At 43.1% G+C, this 23,893-nt stretch overlaps 1 protein-coding gene across 3 annotated transcripts in view; it reads left to right on the forward strand.

Annotated features, from left to right (window-relative positions):
• The window catches only part of LOC128700552 (lactadherin), a 408,199-nt gene that overhangs the window by 321,379 nt on the left and 62,927 nt on the right, over window positions 1-23,893 (forward strand). For all 3 annotated transcript variants that reach the window (XM_053793825.2, XM_053793826.2, XM_053793827.2), the window contains exon 5: window positions 5,495-5,633. In XM_053793825.2, the coding sequence (XP_053649800.1) occupies window positions 5,495-5,633 (139 nt within the window). The remainder of the gene's footprint in view (window positions 1-5,494; window positions 5,634-23,893) is intronic.

Below are 23,893 nucleotides of genomic sequence, written 5' to 3' on the forward strand. Positions count from 1 at the left end.
CCCTAACTTTATTTGAAAACACTGCAATGGCGGTGCTGGGCCACGAATAATCCCGGAGATGTGATAAAAACTTGTGCATTTTTTTACTCTATCATATAACGAGGCAGGAAGCCAGAATTATATTGTGATGAATGGTTTGAAAAACCTTGTCGACAAGTTGAAGATTGGGACACTTATGCAACATGTTTCATAAGTGTCTCAATCTTCAGAATTATATTCTTGAGTATCATAAGAACATAAGAAAGGAGGAACGCTGCAGCAGGCCTGTTTGGTCCATACTAGGCAGATCCTTTACAATTCATCACACTAACAAAACATTTGCCCAACCCAATTTTCAATGCTACCCAAGAAATAAGCTCTGATGTGCAAGTCATGTATTTATCCAACCTAAATTTGAAACTACCCAAAGTCCTAGCCTCAATAACCCAACTAGGTAGACTGTTCCACTCATCAACTAACCCATTTTCCAAACCAATACTTTTCTACGTCCTTTCTAAATCTAAAACATCCTTTCTAATCTTGATCACTTGTAATATATTATGTTCTTATAAGAACACATGAACGGAGGAATATTGCAGCAGCCCAGCCCTCTCATACTAGGCATGTCCTGCTAAAGACAATTATGCGAAGCGTTTCGGAATAAAGTTGTCTAACTGTTGCCTATGTGTCTTACCTACCAACCTGTCGGTATTGTATACCATTTTGATGTTCATCTTGTCAGACACTGCAACACATGGCCTCTTGGTACAGAAAACACCTTGGACAACCCTTTCAAGTGAGAACTGTTGGATCTGAGAGGGACCTGACCTCTCAGTGGCTACATTCTCACTACTACTACTACTCTGCACCTCTCCTTCCGACAGTATTTAATGGCTGACTAAGCTCCATCTTGCATTCCTTAAGTACCCTGGAAAACAACTCATCGGGTCCCGGGGACTTATTTTGTTTCAGTTTGTCTATCTGTTTAATAACCATGTCCCTCGTGACAGTAATATTAGTTAACTTAAATTCATCAGGAACTAAATAATTGTTAATTACTGGAATCTCATTAACATCTTCCTGTGTAAAAACTGACAAAAAATAGTCATTAAATAAGGAACACATTTCCAGTTCATTATCCGTCAGCTGTCCATTCCCAGTTTTCAGAGGTCCTACTTTTTCCTTCACCTTCGTCCTATACACTTGAAAGAACCCCTTTGGATTAGTCTTTGATTCATTAGCAACTCTAATTTCATAGTCACGTTTAGCCTATCTAATCGCCTTTTTTACTTCTCTTTTAAGCTGAACATATTGGTCAGTAAGGTTAACCTCTCCTCTTCTGGGTATCTTTATTGAGGAAAAGTTTCGCCACACAGTGGCTTCATCAGTCCATACATAGGAGAAACTTGAAGAACAGGAGGAGAATGAGGTAATCAGTCCCTCAACCTTGAGTCGATGTGTTCAGTCCATCAATCTTGAGTAGAATACGGCAGATGAGCGGAGAAGCAGCTTATAAACCGTATGGCAGGAGAGGTGCAGCAGTCATAGGTGGTGTCACATTTGTTCAATGTGGAAGTAGGTTGCGCCTATAAATTCCCCTTTTCTCCCCTAATAGATGCTTTAGACTCCTGTTAACCCATTTGGGATCGTTATTAGTAGACCTAATTTCTCTCTGGGGAATGTATATACTCTATGTATATATACTACAAGCTGTGAGGCTATTCAACACTATTCAGAAAATTAAAATGCAAAAATGAACTGTCTAACACGTTCAATGTAAACAAATGACCTGGAGGTTACCTGGAGGTTACCTGGAGGTTACCTGGAGGTTACCTGGAGGTTACCTGGAGGTTATTCCGGGGATCAACGCCCCCGCGGCCCGGTCCATGACCAGGCCTCCCGATGGATCAGGGCCTGATCAACTAGGCTGTTACTGTTGGCCGCACGCAGTCCGACGTACGAGCCACAGCCCGGTTGATCCGGCACTGACTTTAGGTATCTGTCCAGCTCTCTCTTGAAGGCAGCCAGGAGTTTATTGGTAATTCCCCTAATGCTTGATGGGAGGCTGTTGAACAGTTTTGGGCCCCGGACACTTATGACAGGTATTACCGGGTTTACTCCTTGCTTAGACCTGACTGATAAAAAATATAATTGATGTTTTATCAGCCTTGAGGAGGAAGTTATCTTTGAGACATGCATGAGTTACGTTTTAATGATCTGTTATCTTGGTTCATTAAGGAAGACTGTGGTAAAAAATAGACAAGTGGTATCAAGGAACATGGCAATAGAAGATGTGTTTTTAATACAATGTTTCGCTCAAGATTGGAGTTTTGAGACTCTCTGACCGCTGGTTCTAGCCCCGCCCGTGGTATGGTTTGTTTGCAATCGTGTCATTACGATTTGGTGAGTTACGTATTACCGCTGGATCACAAGTTTAGTGACCACCTATCGCTCTATAATTTTCAGAAGTTCCTTGTGAAGCAGGTGTCTCAAGGACATGTATACCGAGATCTTATTAGGAAAAAATGTTCCACTCAGTGAATCTTTATCAAAAGATCACTGTAGACGGTGGAAGAAGGGAACAAGTAGTTTGGGGAGATCAGTCCCTCAGGCTTGATGAAGCTGATGAAGATAACAGAGAAAGAAGACGTACTTCCTAGAGACAGTATTAAGTAACTTGAAGCTCTCACCGTGCGAAACATCGACCGTGTCTACATGTTAGCTTACTGCCTATCATTTTGAAACACTTCAGGTTGTCAGTCTTTCGCTCAAATCAACGTTTCACTCGACTCCACCTGAGCATTCACCTCCGCGAGACTAACACACATATTACGACACATCAACACAGACTAATGCAACACTGCGTGAAACACGTTACGTTAACACATTCCGTTTTAAAACAAGGATACTTATGAGACTTCTTCAGCACTGAGCCGCTAGTGGCGAAACGTGTCCTAAATTAGACACATGTGCAACTCTTGGGTATCTTTATTGAGGAAACGTTTCGCCACTCGGTGGCGAAATGGATTGATGGACTGACCACATCGACTCAAGGTTGAGGGCTGATTACCTCATTCTCCTCCTGTTCTTCAAGATTCTCCTTTGTATGGACTGATGAAGCCACCGTGTGGCGAAACGTTTCCTCAATAAAGATACCCAAGAGCTGCACATGTGTCTAATTTATCAACATGTCGGTTCTCTGAACCATTCATCTACAAACGTGTCCTCTATTAAATGTCCAGTGAACTGTACGTAAGTGTCCTTCTCCACATCCTGTCAGTATCACCAGACCATTTCTCACAATTTAACTGTATTTTCTTCGCCTGAAGCGATCGGTTTTCTTCAGTTACAGCATTTACGCCAGGCTTAGAGGAGGCTGCTAGGTAATTGGACACATATCCAACTAATTTGACATTTTATTGTGGCAATGGTTCAGTCTGCAGGAGCTTGACAGACAGCTATACGTTACACAATAACAAGCAATATTTATTGCATCTGTGTATATTCACCTAACATTTTGTCGGTAATTTTACCATTATTACTAAAGAAATCTTTTTATTTATATAGATCTTTATCTATAATGTGTTTTATTAAGCATCTTAATGAAACGAATTTAAGGGGAAATGACTTTAAGGGGACTTTAAGGGGAAATGACTTTAAGGGGACTTTAAGGGGAAATGACTTTAAGGGGACTTTAAGGGAAAATGACTTTAAGGGGACTTTAAGGGAAAATGACTTTAAGGGGACTTTAAGGGAAAATGACTTTAAGGGGACTTTAAGGGAAAATGACTTTAAGGGGACTTTAAGGGAAAATGACTTTAAGGGGACTTTAAGGGTAAATGACTTTAAGGGGACTTTAAGGGTAAAGGACTCAATATTTCAATCATCCGGCTTTACCTGTTAGAAAATACACAAATAACCCGCACATGTTATACTTTAGGACGATGTTTCGGTCTGATATGGACCATTAGCAAGTCACTACTTAATGGTCCAAGTCGGTCCGATACGTCGTTATAAAGTTTCTTCTAGGGGGGGGGGTATCTGTGTTTTGTTCCAGATCTTCTGCGAGGAAGATAATTAACACGGGAGTAAAAACAAGATGAACAGATTACTCGTATTTCTGATCAGGTACCAAACACCTTATTACAAAGTTCTCCAAATTTGTGACATAGAAAGGAGACAAGATTATCAAGCAAGGAATTATTTTTCCTCGGAATGACTTAGCTGATCAAAAAATTAGTCTAACTCTTCTTAAGTTTGGTTTAGGGGTTAATTTAAACAACAGGTCATTTCCAGAGTGTAGCTGAGATGATATCAACGTAAGTGTTATCCAAGTCACGTTATAGCAACCTGTGTTCAGCTTCACTGAGTAAATTAACACAGTCGCTCTGTTGGTTTTAACTTCACAGTTCTCAGAACCCGGCTGAAGGTCAACGACCAGACGGCTGCTAGCGGGCGCTTCATTTTCCCGTTTATCTCTTAATTTTTATTTTTGTCAATGAATCGGTAGTATCCCACCAAGTCAGGGTGACCAAAAAGGAAAAACTAAAGTTTCTCTCTTTAAATTTAGTAATTTATAGAGAAGAGGTTACTACCCCCTTGCTCCCGGCATTTTAGTTGCCTCTTACGACACGCATGGCTTACGGAGGAAGAATTCTGTTCCACTGTGTTTCATTTCTGGTCTGTTTTGAAAACGTCAGTTTTCTGAATTTACAGTTTTCACAGTACTCTTTTAATGTTTTAAATTTCTTGATACATTTAAGAGATATTTTTCGACTTATTTTTGCTTAGTAAGAATATAATAAAGTTTTCACTGGGCGAAATGTTGTTAAAATAGTGCGAAATGTTGTTAAAATAGGGCGAAATGTTGTTAGAATAAATCTTGAAGTGTTTTGTGGATGTTTACCTACACTGGTTCAGTAATATCGTTCTCTTGATAAATGAGACACTTGTACAACACTTCTTGAGTCTTTATTCTGGAAACGTTTCGCCAGACAGTGGATTCTTCAGTCCAGTACAGAGAGAGTTGGAAGATGAAGAGGAATTTGAGGTAATCAGTCCCTCAGACTCAAACTCCTCCCTGTCTTCCACCTGTCTCTGCACTGGACTGAGGAAGTCACTGCCTGGCGAAACGTTTCTAAAATGAAGATATCCAAATGTTGCACAAGTGTCTTATTTATCACCTTTGTCACTGTTGTAAACTATTTATTCAGAATATTGTTCTGTGATGTACAGAAATAATAAATTATTTTTATACTCACACACACACACACACACACACATATATATATATACATATGTATAATATCAACACCTGCACTGAGATATGTAATTAACATCGAAAAGTTAGCAAGATGACAGAAATGCGCTTATGTGGAACCTTCGTTGTCAATTTTTCGCCCATGCAGTTTGCAATTTGATGACACCTCATGTGTGATCTCGTGAAATGTAATATATTGTTTGATATGTGTATATGTGTTTTCCACATATAACAGGTGTTCCCTCTTGCCCACAGGTGTTTCAAGCTAACGTAGACTCCCACCAGACTCGTCACAACTTCGTGGAACCTCCAGTAGAGGGTCGCTTCATCAGACTGCACGTCTTAGACTGGCACTCCCATCCGTCTCTCCGCTTCGAACTACTTGGCTGCCAAGGTCAGTCTGAGTACACATACATGTTCGCTGCGTCCGTGCTTTCATTCATATCTACGAGCTTATTTATAGTATCTGGACAGAAGTTTCGCTTGGTAACCGGGTCCGGTTCCGTGTTTGGTCATGAGAATCAGTATTATGAAACCTATCTTCAGTCACCTAGAGATTAGGAACGCTAAGGAAAATAGGTGTATCTGGCTATGCAATGTTTATATATATATATATATATATATATATATATATATATATATATATATATATATATATATATATATATATATATGCACTAAGATAACAGTAAGATGAAGATATGGATTGAAAGATTCTATATATATTACAGAGAAAATTACAGTGCAGCAGTGACAGAATGTAAGCAATTTCTGGCTAAGTTCCTCCTTCCTGAGTGCTGACTTAGTGTTGCAAGTCCTTGAACTTGAGTAAGATGTGGAACACTCAAGATGTACCGTGAGGCTGTTCCTTCATGGGTCGTGGGTAAATTATACTGCGTCCTGTTTAGTGGGTTCTGTTATTTGCTGATGGTTCCAGTGGTCGCCCCTGCGGCCTCGGTCTCGGATCAGGCTTCATTAATTATAAATTAGATATCATTCGCAACAAAGGAAACAGAGAAGACATCTTCAAAGAATTACAAAAAAAAAAAAAACTATTACAATATAACCTGGAGTGGAACAAACTGCAATACGTGAAAATTGATGAAAGTAGAAAGATGAAGAAAGGTTTCAGGAATATAAATTATTAAGTAATATGCAAGAAAATAAATATTAGTGTATATGAATGTAGGATTTTCTTGTCACCTTACCTGTTTATGAGAAGGAAAGAAAAGATAGCAATCATACATCAAGTACATCACTTCAGATACATCAAATACATCACTATACGGCGACCAAGACGCCCAGGTGTTGAGAAACCCCATCCCCTCTCAAGTCTGACTGGCTAAATTTTGAGAGAGAGAGAAAAAAAACAGTATCCATAGTAATTGTGTTAACGTTAGGTTAAGCCTGAGGCATCACACACAAAAACAGGTGTTGATGGTTGCTTCCGGGGTTTTTATCACTGACGGAGATGACTGGGAAGTTTGATAGCCAGCTAAAACTAATTATCATACATAATAACATGTATGTAAATTACTTAGAATAACCAAATAAAAAAAAAAGAAAATGAGACAAGTGACTTATTTTCACTGTGATCCTTGATTTCCATTGTTTTCTGTTTTTGGGTAGTGAATCATTCTTCAGTTTGCAAGAGCTAGTGGCTAACGCGACGGGCCGGAGTTTTGAGACTCTATGATCGCGGGTTCAATCCCGGCCGAGGGTATGGTTTGTTTGCAATCGTGTCATTACGATTTCTTGAGTCGAGTCGCGCTCAGTGTCACTCAGTGTAGCCGCAACTAAACATTTACAGGACACACTTATCTGAGTCACTTACAATACATGAACTGGACCTGAGTAGCTGTGTTTTCTTTCCACTCAGTGTTTGGATGCGTGCAAGTGGATGTTTCTGCACCCGGCAGTTTCTGGATGCGTGCAAGTGGATGTGTCTGCACCTGGCAGAGTCTGGATACGTGCAAGTGGATGTGTATGCACCTGGCAGTGTCTGGATACGTGCAAGTGGATGTGTCTGCACCAGGCAGTGTCTAGATACGTGCAAGTGAATGTGTCTGCACATGGCAGTATTTGGATGCATGCAAGTGGATGTGTATGCACCTGGCAGTGTCTGGATGCGTGCAAGTGGATGTGTCTGCACCTAGCAGTGTCTAGATGCGTGCAAGTGGATGTGCCTGCACCCGGCAGTGTCTGGATGCGTGCAAGTGGATGTATCTGCACCCAGCAGTGTCTGAATGCGTACACGTGGATGTCTGCACCTGGCAATGTCTGGATGTGTGCAAGTGGATGTCTGCACCTAGCAGTGTCTCGATGCGTGCAAGTGGATGTGTCTGCACCTGACAGTGTCTGGATGCGTGCAAGTGAATGTGTCTGCACCTGGCAGTGTCTGGATACGTGCAAGTGGATGTGTCTGCACCTGGCAGTGCCTGTATACGTGCAAGTGGATGTGTCTGCACCTAGCAGTCTCTAGATGCGTGCAAGTGGATGTGCCTGCACCCAGCAGTGTCTGGATGCGTGCAAGTAGATGTATCTGCACCCGAGAATGTCTGGATGCGTGCAAGTGGATGTGTCTACACCTGGCAGTGTCTGGATACGTGCAAGTGGATGTGTCTGCACCTGACAGTGTCTGGATGCCTGCAAGTGGATGTGTCTGCACCTGGCAGTGTCTGGATGCGTGCAAGTGGATATGTCTGCACCTGGCAGTGTCTAGATACGTGCAAGTGGATGTGTCTGCACCTGAAAGTGTCTGGATGCGTGCAAATGGATGTGTCTGCACCTGGCAGTGTCTGGATGCGTGCAAGTGGATGTGTCTGCACCTGGCAGTGTCTGGATGCGTGCAAGTGGATGTGTCTGCACCCGGCAGTGTCTGGATGCCTGCAAGTGGATGTGTCTGCACCCAGCAGTGTCTGGATGCGTGCAAGTGGATGTCTGCACCTGGCAGTGTCTGGATGCGTGCAAGTGGATGTGTCTGCACCTGGCAGTGTCTGGATGCGTGCAAGTGAATGTGTCTGCACCTGGCAGTGTCTGGATGCGTGCAAGCGGATGTGTCTGCACCTGGCAGTGTCTAGATGCGTGCAAGTGGATGTGTCTGCACCTGGCAGTGTCTGGATACGTGCAAGCGGATGTATCTGCACCTGGCAGTGTCTGGATACGTGCAAGTGGATGTGTCTGCACCTGGCAGTGCCAGGATCCGTGCAAGTGGATGTGTCTGCACATGAAAGTGGATGGATGCCTGCAAGCGGATGTGTCTGCACCTGGCAGTGTCTAGATGCGTGCAAGTGGATGTGTCTGCACCTGGCAGTGTCTGGATGCGCGCAAGTGGATGTGTCTGCACCTGGCAGTGTCTGGATGCGTGTAAGTGGACGTGTCTGCACCTGGCAGTGTCTGGATGCCTGCAAGTGGATGTGTCTGCACCTGGCAGTGTCTGGATGCGTACAAGTGGATGTGTCTGCACCTGGCAGTGTCTAGATACGTGCAAGTGGATGTGTCTGCACCTGGCAGTGTCTGGATACGTGCAAGTGGATGTATCTGCACCCGAGAGTGTCTGGATACGTGCAAGTGGATGTGTCTGCACCAGGCAGTGTCTAGATACGTGCAAGTGGATGTGTCTGCACCTGGCAGTGTCTGGATATGTATAAGTGGATGTGTCTGCACCTGGCAGTGCCTGGATGCGTGCGAGTGGATGTGTCTGCACCTGGCAGTGTCTGGATGCGTGTAAGTGGATGTGTCTTCAACCGGCAGTATCTGGATACGTGCAAGTGGATGTGTCTGCACCCAGCAGTGTCTGGATGCGTGCAAGTGGATATCTGTACCTGGCAGTGTCTGGATACGTGCAAGTGGATGTGCCTGCGCCCGGCGGTGTCTGGATGCGTTCAAGTGGATGTGTCTGCACCCAGCTGTGTCTGGATTCGTGCTAGTGGATGTGACTGCACCTGGCAGTGTCTGGATGTGTTCAAGTGGATGTGCCTGCACCCAGCAGTGTCTGGATGCGTTCAAGTAGATGTGTCTGCACCCGGCAGTGTCTGGATGCTTGCTAATGGATGTGTCTGCACCTGGCAGTGTCTGGATGCATGCAAGTGGATGTGTGTGCACCTGGCAGCGTCTGGATGCTTTTAGTGAATGTGTGTGCACCTGGCAGTGTCTGGATGCGTGCTAGTGGATGTGTCTGCACCTGGCAGTGTCTGGATGTGTTCAAGTGGATGTGCCTGCACCCAGCAGTGTCTGGATGCGTTCAAGTGGATGTGTCTGCACCCGGCAGTGTCTGGATGCTTGCTAATGGATGTGTCTGCACCTGGCAGTGTCTGGATGCATGCAAGTGGATGTGTCTGCACCTGGCAGCGTCTGGATGCGTGTTAGTGGATGTGTGTGCACCTGGCAGTGTCTGGATGCGTGCTAGTGGATGTGTCTGCACCTGGCAGTGTCTGGATGTGTGAGTGGATGTGTCTGCACCTGGCAGTGTCTGCACCTGGCAGTGTCTGCACCTGGCACTGTCTGCATCTGGCACTGTCTGCATCTGGCACTGTCTGCACCTGGTACTGTCTGCACCTGGTACTGTCTGCACCTGGCACTGTTGTACCTGGCACTGTCTACATCTGGCACTGTCTGCACCTGGCACTGTCTGCACCTGGCACTGTCTGCACCTGGCACTGTCTGTATTTGGCACTGTCTGCACCTGGCACTGTCTGCACCTGGCACTGTCTGCATCTGGCACTGTCTGCACCTGGTACTGTCTGCACCTGGCACTGTCTGCACCTCTCACTGTGTGCATCTGGCACTGTCTGCATCTGGCACTGTCTGCATCTGGCACTGTCTGCATCTGGCACTGTCTGCATCTGGCACTGTCTGCATCTGGCACTGTCTGCATCTGGCACTGTCTGCATCTGGCACTGTCTGCACCTGGCACTGTCTGCACCTCTCACTGTGTGCATCTGACACTGTCTGCATCTGGCACTGTCTGCACCTCTCACTGTCTGCATCTGGCACTGTCTGCACCTCTCACTGTCTGCATCTAGCACTATCTGCATCTGGCACTGTCTGTACCTCTCACTTTCTGCATCTGGCACTGTCTGCATCTGGCACTGTCTGTACCTCTCACTTTCTGCATCTGGCAATGTCTGCACATGGCACTGTCTGCACGTCTCACTGTCTGCATCTGGCACTGTGTTCATCTGGCACTGTGTGCATCTGGCACTGTCTGCACCTGGCACTGTCTGCACCTGGCACTGTCTGCACCTGGCACTGTCTGCGCCTCTCATTGTCTGCATCTGGCACTGTCTGCACCTCTCATTGTCTGCATCTGGCACTGTCTGCACCTCTCACTGTCTGCATCTGGCACTGTCTGCACCTCTCACTGTCTGCACCTCTCACTGTCTGCATCTGGCTCTGTCTGCATCTGGCACTGTCTGCATCTGGTGCTGTCTGCACCTCTCACTGTCTGCATCTGGCACTGTCTGCACCTCTCACTGTCTGCATCTGGCACTGTCTGTACCTGGCACTGTCTGCACCTGGCACTGTCTGCACCTGACACTGCACCTCTCACTGTCTGCATCTGGCACTGCCTGCTCCTCTCCCTGTCTGCATCTGGCACTGTCTGTACCTGGCGCTGTCTGCACCTGGCACTGTCTGCACCTGACACTGCACATCTCACTGTCTGCATCTGGCACTGTCTGCACCTCTCACTGTCTGCATCTGGCACTGTCTGCATCTGGCACTGTCTGCACCTCTCACTGTCTGCATCTGGCACTGTCTGCACCTCTCACAGTCTGCTCCTGGTACTGTCTGCACCTCTCACTCTCTGCATCTGGCAATGTCTGTACCTGGCACTGTCTGCACCTGGCACTGTCTGCGTCTGGCACTGTCTGCATCTGGCACTGCCTGCATCTGGCACTGTCTACATCTGGCACTGTCTGCATCTGGCACTGTCTGCATCTGGCACTGTCTGCATCTGGCACTGTCTGCATCTGGCACTGTCTGCACCTCTCACTGTCTGCATCTGGCACTGTCTGCACCTCTCACTGTCTGCACCTGGCACTGTCTGCGCCTCTCACTGTCTGCATCTGGCAGTGTCTGCATCTGGCACTGTCTGCACCTCTCACTCTCTACATCTGGCACTGTCTGCACCTCTCACTGTCTGCATCTGGCACTGTCTGCACCTCTCACTGTCTGCATCTGGCACTGTCTGCACCTCTCACTGTCTGCACCTGGCTCTGTCTGCACCTGGCTCTGTCTGCATCTGGCAATGTCTGTACCTGGCACTGTCTGCATCTGGCACTGTCTGCATCTGGCACTGTCTGCATCTGGCACTGTCTGCATCTGGCACTGTCTGCATCTGGCACTGTCTGCATCTGGCACTGTCTGCATCTGGCACTGTCTGCATCTGGCACTGTCTGCATCTGGCACTGTCTGCATCTGGCACTGTCTGCATCTGGCACTGTCTGCATCTGGCTCTGTCTGCATCTGGCTCTGTCTGCATCTGGCACTGTCTGCATCTGGCACTGTCTGCATCTGGCACTGTCTGCATCTGGCACTGTCTGCATCTGGCACTGTCTGCATCTGGCGCTGTCTGCATCTGGTACTGTCTTCATCTGGCACTGTCTGCATCTGGCACTGTCTGCATCTGGCATTGTCTGCATCTGGCACTGTCTGCATCTGGCTCTGTCTGCATCTGGCTCTGTCTGCATCTGGCTCTGTCTGCATCTGGCACTGTCTGCATCTGGCACTGTCTGCATCTGGCACTGTCTGCATCTGGCACTGTCTGCATCTGGCACTGTCTGCATCTGGCACTGTCTGCATCTGGCACTGTCTGCATCTGGCACTGCATATTGATTTGTGATGGTTTTTCTCAGACGTTTTAAAACCATTTTGTTTTTCAGTGTATTGATTTTGCTGTTCAATAAGATTGAATTTGTACCACAACACAACTCTAACTTACTGTCGTATCTTATCGTAACTTACTACAGTATCTTATCGTAACTTGCTACAGTATCTTATCGTAACTTACTGTCGTATCTTATCGTAACTTACTACAGTATCTTATCGTAACTTACTGTCGTATCTTATCGTAACTTACTACAGTATCTTATCGTAACTTACTGTCGTATCTTATCGTAACTTACTGTCGTATCTTATCGTAACTTACTACAGTATCTTATCGTAACTTACTACAGTATCTTATCGTAAATTACTACAGTATCTTATCGTAACTTACTACAGTATCTTATCGTAACTTACTGTCGTATCTTATCGTAACTTACTGTCGTATCTTATCGTAACTTACTACAGTATCTTATCGTAACTTACTACAGTATCTTATCGTAACTTACTACAGTATCTTATCGTAACTTACTACAGTATCTTATCGTAACTTACTGTCGTATCTTATCGTAACTTACTGCAGTGTCTTATCGTAACTTACTACAGTATCTTATCGTAACTTACTACAGTATCTTATCGTAACTTACTGTCGTATCTTATCGTAACTTACTGCAGTGTCTTATCGTAACTTACTGTCGTATCTTATCGTAACTTACTGCAGTATCGTATCGTAACTTACTGTCGTATCTTATCGTAACTTACTACAGTATCTTATCGTAACTTACTGTCGTATCTTATCGTAACTTACTACAGTATCTTATCGTAACTTACTGTCGTATCTTATCGTAACTTACTGTCGTATCTTATCGTAACTTACTGTCGTATCTTATCGTAACTTACTGTCGTATCTTATCGTAACTTACTGCAGTGTCTTATCGTAACTTACTGTCGTATCTTATCGTAAATAACTACCGTATCTTATCGCAACTTACTGCCGTATCTTACCGTAACTTACTACCGTATTTCACTGTAAATCACTGCCGTATCTTACCCCCGCATCTTACTGTATCTTACTACCGTTTCTTAACGTATTTTATTGCCGTATTTAATCGTATCTTACTGCCTTATTTTATTGCCGTATTTTATCGTATCTTGCTGCCGTATTTTACTGCTATATTTTATTGTATCTTATCGTATCTTACTGCCGTATTTTACCGGATGTTACTACGGTTTCTTAACGTATCTTACTGCCCCATCTTACTACTGTTTGATGGTAAACAGGTGAATTAGCCTACTGATACTACCATAGTTTATCCCACACCATCGTCTGGTTTACCTCTGTTTACCTCTGCTAAACGCTAACGAATTTTTACGATTATTTTTATTATTCATTATTACTTATACAAAATAGTTTTTACGATTCATTATTGGGTCATATCCAGGAGCTTAGCTTTGATTACTGGCATAGGCCAGTAGGCCTCCTGCAGTGCTCCTTCTTTATCGTGTTTTTATGTAACCTTCGGCCTCCGATACGCTGGATAAATTTTCGAGACTTATTTTGGAGTAAAAATAGCGTCTTCGACGCAGTAAAATACGATACATCAAATACATCACTTCAAATATATCCCTCTAAATACATCTCTTTAAATACATCAAATACATTTCTTTAAATACATGAAATACATCATTTTAAATACACTAAATACATCAGTTTGAATACATCAAATACATTACTTTAAATACATCAAATACATCACTTCGGATACATCAAATACATCACTTTAATTACATCAAATACATTACTTTAAATACATCACTTTAAATACATCAGATACATCACTTCGAATACATCCCTCCAAATACATCACTTTAAATCCATCAAATAGATCACTTTAAATAGATCACTTTAAATAGATCACTTTAAATAGATCACTTTAAATAGATCACTTTAAATAGATCACTTTAAATACATCAAATACATCACTTTAAATCCATCAAATACATCACTTTAAATCCATCAAATACATCACTTTAAATACATCACTTTAAATACATCAAATACATCACTTTAAATCCATCAAATACATCACTTTAAATACATCAAATACATCACTTGAAACACATCAGCACATTGATGTATCTGAAGTGATCAATGTCCCAGGACTCAAATACCTTCAGTAAATATGTACCACGTGTCTGTATTCATGGTTCAGTTCCCTCTAAGTTCTCACTAAAATTGGGTGCTTGTTTGAGTGTGCTAGTTATTCTGGCTATTATGAGTCTTCCTCACGCTAGTTCAGGATTAGAGAGCAAGATTTTGAATCACCTTTACCGGAATAACATTACCAAAGAACACTGGCATTCTATTTTGGGCAGATTTAAAGACTCCTTCTACACAGAGTCTTACGACTGGTCAGAGTGAAAGTGGTCAGTGTCAAGTAGAAAATACAGCAAGTGTGCAGAATAGAGGGTGGTAAGTAAGACACATGTGCAACAGTTAGGTATCGTTATTCCGAAACGTTTCGCCTACACAGTAGGCTGATGGACTGATTACATCGTCTTCACATCTCTACTGTCTCTGCAAATTTTTCTGTACCCGACTGAAGAAGTCTACTGTGCAGGCGAAACGTTTTGGAATAAAGATACCTAACTGTTGCACATGTGACTTACTTATGAACCTGTCCGTATTGTATACCATTTTGCTATTCAGAATAGAGGGTGTATGTGGGTGTATGACCGATCAGTTAATTATCCGACTAAGTCATTAGATAAATCCAGTCCAGGAAATCTGCCAGCCAGTTACCTGGATCACCTGTGTCTCTACACAGGGCAGTGTATGTGGGTGTCGTCGTATCTCTGATGAACTGAAGGTCAGTGGATGACCTTTCACACTTGGGCACTACTCATTAGCATACATATAAACGTGCATTCAATGGTATTGTTAAGAAGCACTTACCATGGTGAGGTGTGAGGTCTGTAAGATATTGAAACAAGAGACATCTAAAATCCTTATTTCTTCTGGCTCATTTCTTGGGTATGACTTACTTCCACTGGGCATTCCCGCCTGCCAGTCACAAAGTCATCGTCTGCTACACGTCCTACACCTGTCGCCAGTATATAAGCGCCAAGGTCTATGACTGTGGCCCGGTGGCCTGGTGGCTAAAGCTTCCGCTCCACACACGGAGGTCCCGGGTTCGATTCCCGGCGGGTGGAAACATTTCGACACGTTTCCTTACACCTGTTGTCCTGTTCACCTAGCAGCATATAGGTACCTGAGTATTAGTCGACTGGTGTGTGTCGCATCCTGGGGGACAAGATTAAGGACCCCAATGGAAATAAGTTAGACAGTCCTCGATGACGCACTGACTTTCTTGGGTTATCCTGGGTGGCTAACCCTCCGGGGTTAAAAATCCGAACGAAATCTTATCTTCAGTTCCTTCAAGACTACGGTGATCTTCACCAGCTCCAAGGTTGAGGCACTGATTACCTCATCTTTTGTATATAATTCTTCACGTTATGTCCTTGCATTAATAAAGCCACTGGCTGGCGAATCGTCTACAAATAATAATATCCAGATGTTGTACATGTGTCTTAATCCGCATCTTGTCGGTATGGTTACCTTTTATGTATACCTATAACATCCAGCAGACACGTCGTTGAGACGCCTTACTCCCGGGTTTACACACAAGTCTCTCACTTTTACGTAAAGTGATAGTGAAGGACAATGTCTTTCACTATCACTTTACAATGTCCTTCACTGTGTGTGCTTAAGAGTGAAACAGAGTGAGGGACAGTCCCCTTGTTCAAACTGAGCTGTTCAATAAGGGGAGTAGATCGGCGTGACTAGGCGGAGTGCCTTCGCCTACACTGTCATTCTTACACAGGGTTCTAGGTGGCTGTTTAGTGTGAGTGTTAACCACACTGGGTCACTGGTACAAGTGGATTCCAGCTGTTGTCAGTTTGTGCAGGTTGGGATAAACGTAATCGTAGATACTACGCTAAATTACTCTATATCTAACTCTAACTTAGCTTAAATACTTATACGAGGAATATATTAGCCCATAGAGGCTTCATCACTAAATTAGTCTGATAATTTAAGAGTTGATAGAAGAAATATGGCAACATCAGGTATAGACTCATGCGCTTGGTTGGAACCTAACCCCAGTTCTCATCCTACCATCCTTCCACCTCTGATTTGGGCTGGAAAATAGCATATAAATACTTGATTTTCCCCCAGGAAGGTTAAAATTAAAAAAAAAACGTATCTCAATATTTTCACGTTTTTCTTACATTTTTTTTTTTGTATATTTAATTTTTCATAAATTTAATTTTTTTTACTAATGTTAAGTTGTTTAGTGTTTAAAAACACTAATTTATATTAAAACTGCCTAAAGTCTTAAGGGACCAAAAGAGTCTTAACAGAGATAAAAAAATCCTCTAGTTCTACCTCTCTCCACTTCTTCTTCCTCTCTTTGTCCCGTCCCATTCTCTTATATATATATATATATATATATATATATATATATATATATATATATATATATATATATATATATATATATATATATATATATATATATATATATATATATCTGGCTCCCTCACCTTCGTGTGTTAGTGTGACTTGTCAATGGTCCGAGTCAGACTGAAACGTCGTCACCAGCTCCTCTCTCCTGTGTGCGGGTTACTTGTATATACAAATAAGGTCTGGACGGAGACCAGGACAATGTGGCTAATTCACATTCGTAAAGAATAACTCACAACAAATAAAGAATAACTCACAGCAAATAAATAATAACTCACAACAAATAAAGAATAACTCACAACAAATAAAGAATAAATCACAACAAATAGAGAATAAATCAAACAAATGAAGAATAACTCACAACAAACAAAGAATAACTCACAACAAATAAAGAATAACTCACAACAAATACAGAATAACTCACAACAAATAGAGAATAGCACAAAAAACAGAGAATAATTCACAAATAAAGAATAACTCACAACAAATAAATAATAACTCACAACAAATAAACAATAACTCACAACAAATAAGGAATAACTCACAACAAATAAACAATAACTCACAACAAATGAAGAATAACTCACAACAAATAAACAATAACTCACAACAAATAAACAATAACTCACAACAAATAAAAAATAACTTGCAACAATTAAAGAATAACTCGGTATCTCTTTATCGAGAGAGAGAGAGAGAGAGAGAGAGAGAGAGAGAGAGAGAGAGAGAGAGAGAGAGAGAGAGAGAGAGAGAGAGAGAGAGAGAGAGTGTGGGGAGGGTCTAAATATTCGACAGTCATTTAACATTAACCAAGTTAATTACAGAAGACAGACTAATGGTCTGTCACTTTCTTTTCTATATCGAAGGTTGAGTGGAGAGAGATATAGAAGGGATTGAAGGAGTGATGAGTTGAAGGAGCGGTTGATACAAGTGGCTTAGAACACCTGGACTGACATTGAAAGGGAAGATCTTGATCTTTGGTAAGGGATTTGTTAGGCGCAGTGTATACACTATACACAGAGAGGTGTGTATCTTTCAAAGTATATACACCAGGTGTGTATAGACTTTAGCGCCAGTGTTGTATAACTGTAGGTGTGTACCTCTCAATGCATACACACCGGATATGTGTATCTCCTAGTTTATGTACACGAGAGTAATGTATCTCCCAGTACATACGCACTAAAAGGCGTGTATCTCTTAGAGTATATATACCGTGTGGGGCGAAAACCTGTGATTAATAAAGGCATCCAATGATCTAAATCTCCTTCACTTCACCTCGTCTCTGTTTACCCAGTAATGCAACTTTCCTAATTGGAAGACGTCGCTGATGTAAGAGAATATAATCAGAAGACGGGAGGGGATACTGAGCTGAGTTTAAATCCCGTGACTACGCACCTTCTCTATTAATTTTATACGCTGCAAGGTCCTTGTGTACCGTATTTTATGAGGTAAATTGTAGGTACGTCATGGATTGAGCCTCTCATTAACATGTTGTGTGTTATGCAATGCGAGAAGGCAGATTCTGGCTCAAGGAATCCATAAAGACATTCCAGTGGACACAAGTCACATTATTTGATAGTATTGGAATATCCTGGGATAGTTATATAATGTAGTACAAATGTATATATGTGTGTGCGTGTATGTGTGCGTGTCTATGAAAATATAAAATACACACAACATATATATAGTTCATTATATACTTGAGTGAGCAGATCGTATATATTTGTCCTCAGAATAATTACTAATTCTGTTTGTGAAGGAGTTTGTCGATTGCTCTAAGTCAAGAACTACTCACTCACTTCAAGACTGCTTGCTACACCACAAGACGTGTAACATGCGTGTTCTTGTGCAATAAGACACACTGGCTTGCTTGAGTGCAACACAGACTGTGTTTTACAACTTAACATTCAAAACTCTTTTGTTAACCTCTGCACCAGTCTCTTATTAGCCTCACTTGTCTGATATACCAAAATATATCTAGTATAATAACATATACTATATACCAACACATACATGATATAACAACATGTACATGATATAGCCGTATAAATATGATATAGCAAAGTTTTCCCCACGAGATATATCAAGGAGGAAGTGGATATTGAAAATCAACATTGATTAGACGCAAATTATACGCAAATTATATATACCAAGGTTAGGTTAGGTAAGATTCGTCAGGAAACGCTGGGTATATATATATCGTGGAGAATAGGTGAAATTGGTCAATTAGCAAGAACTCATTAAAAATTAAGTCCTTTCTAAAATTTTCTCCTATACGTTTATATTCTTTTCATTTATGCTAGAGTAAAAATTAATAATTTTGTACCAAAAGAACCTTAGAAAACTTACCTAACCTTATTATAACAAGCGCAATTCAATTTAGCCCAATCCAACTAAACATATTTTAGATAAGTTTACAATAATTTAATAACAGGCAAACACAACGAAATATATTTTTTTCGTTAGGTTCAGAATGATTTTTGCGAAATTACTGCATACACAAATTTTCGCTTGCCTTATTCGGCAAGAAGAGCGTTGCTATTTAAGCCAAAATCGGAAGTTTTACCCATTCGGCAAGACATATATAAATATATATATATATATATATATATATATATATATATATATATATATATATATATATATATATATATATATATATATATATATATATATATATATATATATATATATATATATATATATATACATATATATATATATATATATATATATATATATATATATATATATATATATATATATATATATATATATATATATATATATATATATATATATATAAGTATTCTTGACTGGTGGTGTACAGGTGACACGCGGCCATCATTACCCTCTGTACTAAATAAACTTCAAACCTAATAAACCAATCATGCTTCAGTAGATAAGCTTTAAACCTAATAAATCAGCCACAGAAAAATCGTGTAGTGGAGTGAGTCTTTTCTTGAAATACTCTGTTTCGCCCTATATACTTTTTATCGAGTCTATTTCTTAATGTGATTACTCGGTCTATTTAATAAATTCTATTTATGAAATATATTATGTTATCAAATCTATCAAATAATGTGTGGGCGAAACGTTGTGGTCAATAAAGGCAGGCACTGTTGTGTGCGAAAAGCTATGGTAAATAAAGACATCTACTACATCTGCGTTTGGGTGATCGTAAGCGAAACGTTCCGCTCCATGGTCTGGAACGATCATTCCAGACCATGGAGCTGGACTCTTCTCCAGGCTGAGGGACTGATCACCAGACCATGGAGCTGGACTCTTCTCCAGGCTGAGGGACTGATCACCAGACCATGGAGCTGGACTCTTCTCCAGGCTGAGGGACTGATCACCAGACCATGGAGCTGGACTCTTCTCCAGGCTGAGGGACTGATCACCAGACCATGGAGCTGAGGGACTGATCACCAGACCATGGAGCTGAACTCTTCTCCAGGCTGAGGGACCGATCACCAGACCATGGAGCTGAGGGACTGATCACCAGACCATGGAGCTGAACTCTTCTCCAGGCTGAGGGACCGATCACCAGACCATGGAGCTGAGGGACTGATCACCAGACCATGGAGCTGAGGGACTGATCACCAGACCATGGAGCTGAACTCTTCTCCAGGCTGAGGGACTGATCACCAGACCATGGAGCTGAACTCTTCTCCAGGCTGAGGGACGGATCACCAGACCATGGAGCTGAACTCTTCTCCACGTTGGGGATCGATCACCAGACCATGGAGCTGGACTCTGCTTCAGGCTGAGGGACTGATCACCAGACCATGGAGCTGAACTCTTCTCCAGGCTGAAGGACCGATCACCAGACCATGGAGCTGAACTCTTCTCCACGTTGGGGACCGATCACCAGACCATGGAGCTGGACTCTTCTTCAGGCTGAGGGACGGATCACCAGACCATGGAGCGGAACTCTTCTCCACGTTGGGGATCGATCACCAGACCATGGAGCTGGACTCTGCTTCAGGCTGAGGGACTGATCACCAGACCATGGAGCTGAACTCTTCTCCAGGCTGAGGGACTGATCACCAGACCATGGAGCTGAACTCTTCTCCAGGCTGAGGGACCGATCACCAGACCATGGAGCTGAGGGACTGATCACCAGACCATGGAGCTGAGGGACTGATCACCAGACCATGGAGCGGAACTCTTCTCCAGGCTGAGGGACTGATCACCAGACCATGGAGCTGAGGGACTGATCACCAGACCATGGAGCTGAGGGACTGATCACCAGACCATGGAGCTGAGGGACTGATCACCAGACCATGGAGCTGAACTCTTCTCCAGGCTGAGGGACTGATCACCAGACCATGGAGCTGAGGGACTGATCACCAGACCATGGAGCTGAACTCTTCTCCACGTTGGGGATCGATCACCAGACCATGGAGCTGGACTCTGCTTCAGGCTGAGGGACTGATCACCAGACCATGGAGCTGGACTCTTCTCCAGGCTGAGGGACTGATCACCAGACCATGGAGCGGAACTCTTCTCCACGTTGGGGATCGATCACCAGACCATGGAGCTGGACTCTGCTTCAGGCTGAGGGACTGATCACCAGACCATGGAGCTGGACTCTTCTCCAGGCTGAGGGACTGATCACCAGACCATGGAGCTGGACTCTTCTCCAGGCTGAGGGACTGATCACCAGACCATGGAGCTGAGGGACTGATCACCAGACCATGGAGCTGAGGGACTGATCACCAGACCATGGAGCTGAAGGACTGATCACCAGACCATGGAGCTGAGGGACTGATCACCAGACCATGGAGCTGGACTCTTCTCCAGGCTGAGGGACTGATCACCAGACCATGGAGCGGAACTCTTCTCCACGTTGGGGATCGATCACCAGACCATGGAGCTGGACTCTGCTTCAGGCTGAGGGACTGATCACCAGACCATGGAGCTGGACTCTTCTCCAGGCTGAGGGACTGATCACCAGACCATGGAGCTGGACTCTTCTCCAGGCTGAGGGACTGATCACCAGACCATGGAGCTGAGGGACTGATCACCAGACCATGGAGCTGAGGGACTGATCACCAGACCATGGAGCTGAAGGACTGATCACCAGACCATGGAGCTGAGGGACTGATCACCAGACCATGGAGCTGAAGGACTGATCACCAGACCATGGAGCTGAGGGACTGATCACCAGACCATGGAGCTGAGGGACTGATCACCAGACCATGGAGCTGAGGGACTGATCACCAGTCCATGGAGCTGAGGGACTGATCACCAGACCATGGAGCTGAGGGACTGATCACCAGACCATGGAGCTGAGGGACTGACCACCAGACCATGGAGCTGAGGGACTGACCACCAGACCATGGAGCTGAACTCTTCTCCACCCTGAGGGACTGATCACCTCAAATACTTTTTCTCCAAACTTGATGGACTGATTATATCATCTACATTTTATTACTTCCGCTCGCTTTATATTTGAAGAATCTTACCGTGTAGGCGAAACGTTTCATTAATAAAGATACCCAGATATTGCATATGTGTCTTAGTCTTCAGTATGTGAGAGTTACCTGTGCATTCTTCAGTGACAATGTTGAGTCTCTTTCCTCCACAATTACCACGAATGGAAAAAAAGCCAGCCAGTCCCCGATAACGTGTTGACTTTATTAGGATTTCTTGGTTAACTAATTAGCCTCCCTGGTTAATAATCTCAATAAATTCTCAGTTGGGTATTGTTTATTGTACGTTTACAATATTTACCACTGCAGTTCCTGGTTTAATTGTATTATGAACCGGAGTTTATAATCGATGTATATTACACTTGTGTGTTTGGTCAGTACAAGTGGTGTTTAATATACCTGTGTGTTTGGTCACTACAAGTGGTGCTTTTTATACCTGTGTTTGGTCAGAGTTGTCTATGAAGGTTGAATCTGGATAGTGTTGTTGTTTGGTATAGTTAAGAGAGGAGTGTAGTAACAAAGAATGTTCGTGCTAGTGGTCACAGATGATGAATAAGTTATAGTTACCCCTGCGTTGTGCATGACACGTGTGTGTACACACACACACACACACACACACACACACACACACACACACACACAGTGGAATAGTTTGGGAAGAGAATGTAGTGGAGGCAGGATCCATACATAGCTTTAAGCAGAGGTATGATAAAGCTCACGGCTCAGGGAGAGTGACCTAGTAGCGATCAGTGAAGAGGCGGGGCCAGGAGCTCGGACTCGACCCCCGCAACCTCAACTAGGTGAGTACACACATACACACACACACGCATGCACATACACACGCACACACACACACATGCACATACACACACACACGCACACGCACTCTAACACACTAACACAATATTATTATTATTACTAAAATCATAGGGGAGCGCTAAACCCGTAGGATTTAGCGGGGGTGTAGGTCAAGGTAAGGGATGGAAGGTATCCAGGCTCGGTTCAGGGAACTGGAGCACAGATCCAATTCCCTAGATCAAGAGCCCCTCACCAGCATCAAGGAACCTCCCTTGAGCGGAACACAATGTTAATAATTAACACAATATTAACATTCAACACAATGCTAAAATACAACATTTCTGACACTGACTACAATGTTAACATTCAACACCTTGCTGATATTCAACGGTGTGAAATAATTTAACATCATTAACTCTGCTGTCAAGTTAAGAAGTGTGCAGCAACACTGCGGACTTAGCTTGACTGACAACAACAACAAGACACCTTCTGGTCTACCAACACAGTAGTTTGACTGTTTTATATCTAAATTATACATAACCTGTAATGTTTAGATTGGTCAGGGGAATCAGGTGGACCTTTCTAGATGATAAGAAACCGGTTGTTTTATTAGGTTTAAAGCTTATTAAGTACAGAATTGTGAGTAATGTTTTAATATATAAGGCAGATGTGTAGTATGTATATATACACTGAGAGATATTGACCTCTCGGTGTTTATAACGTCTTATTGTGTATTATTATTATTATTATTAAGGGGGAAGCGCTAGACCCGGATGATTATACAGCGCATGGGGGGGGAGGCATTCAGGCTTAATTCGGGGAACTGGAGCACAGATCCAATTCCCTAAATCTAGAGCCCCTCACCAACATCAAGAAACCTTCCTTGAGGGGTGTTGCTGTGTAGGTTCCTTGATTAATGGTGTTTAAAGACTCGACTACACAAGGGTCATTACCTCCAGCTCACAAGGTTATATATCACTTGTACACCACCAGTCAAGTATACTTTATTCCCTAAAAATGGGGATTAAAGTAAACTCAGTGTACAGATACGCTGAGAGATATACACTT

This window comes from Cherax quadricarinatus, chromosome 65 (genome assembly GCF_038502225.1).
Source record: "Cherax quadricarinatus isolate ZL_2023a chromosome 65, ASM3850222v1, whole genome shotgun sequence".
NCBI lineage: Eukaryota > Metazoa > Arthropoda > Malacostraca > Decapoda > Parastacidae > Cherax > Cherax quadricarinatus.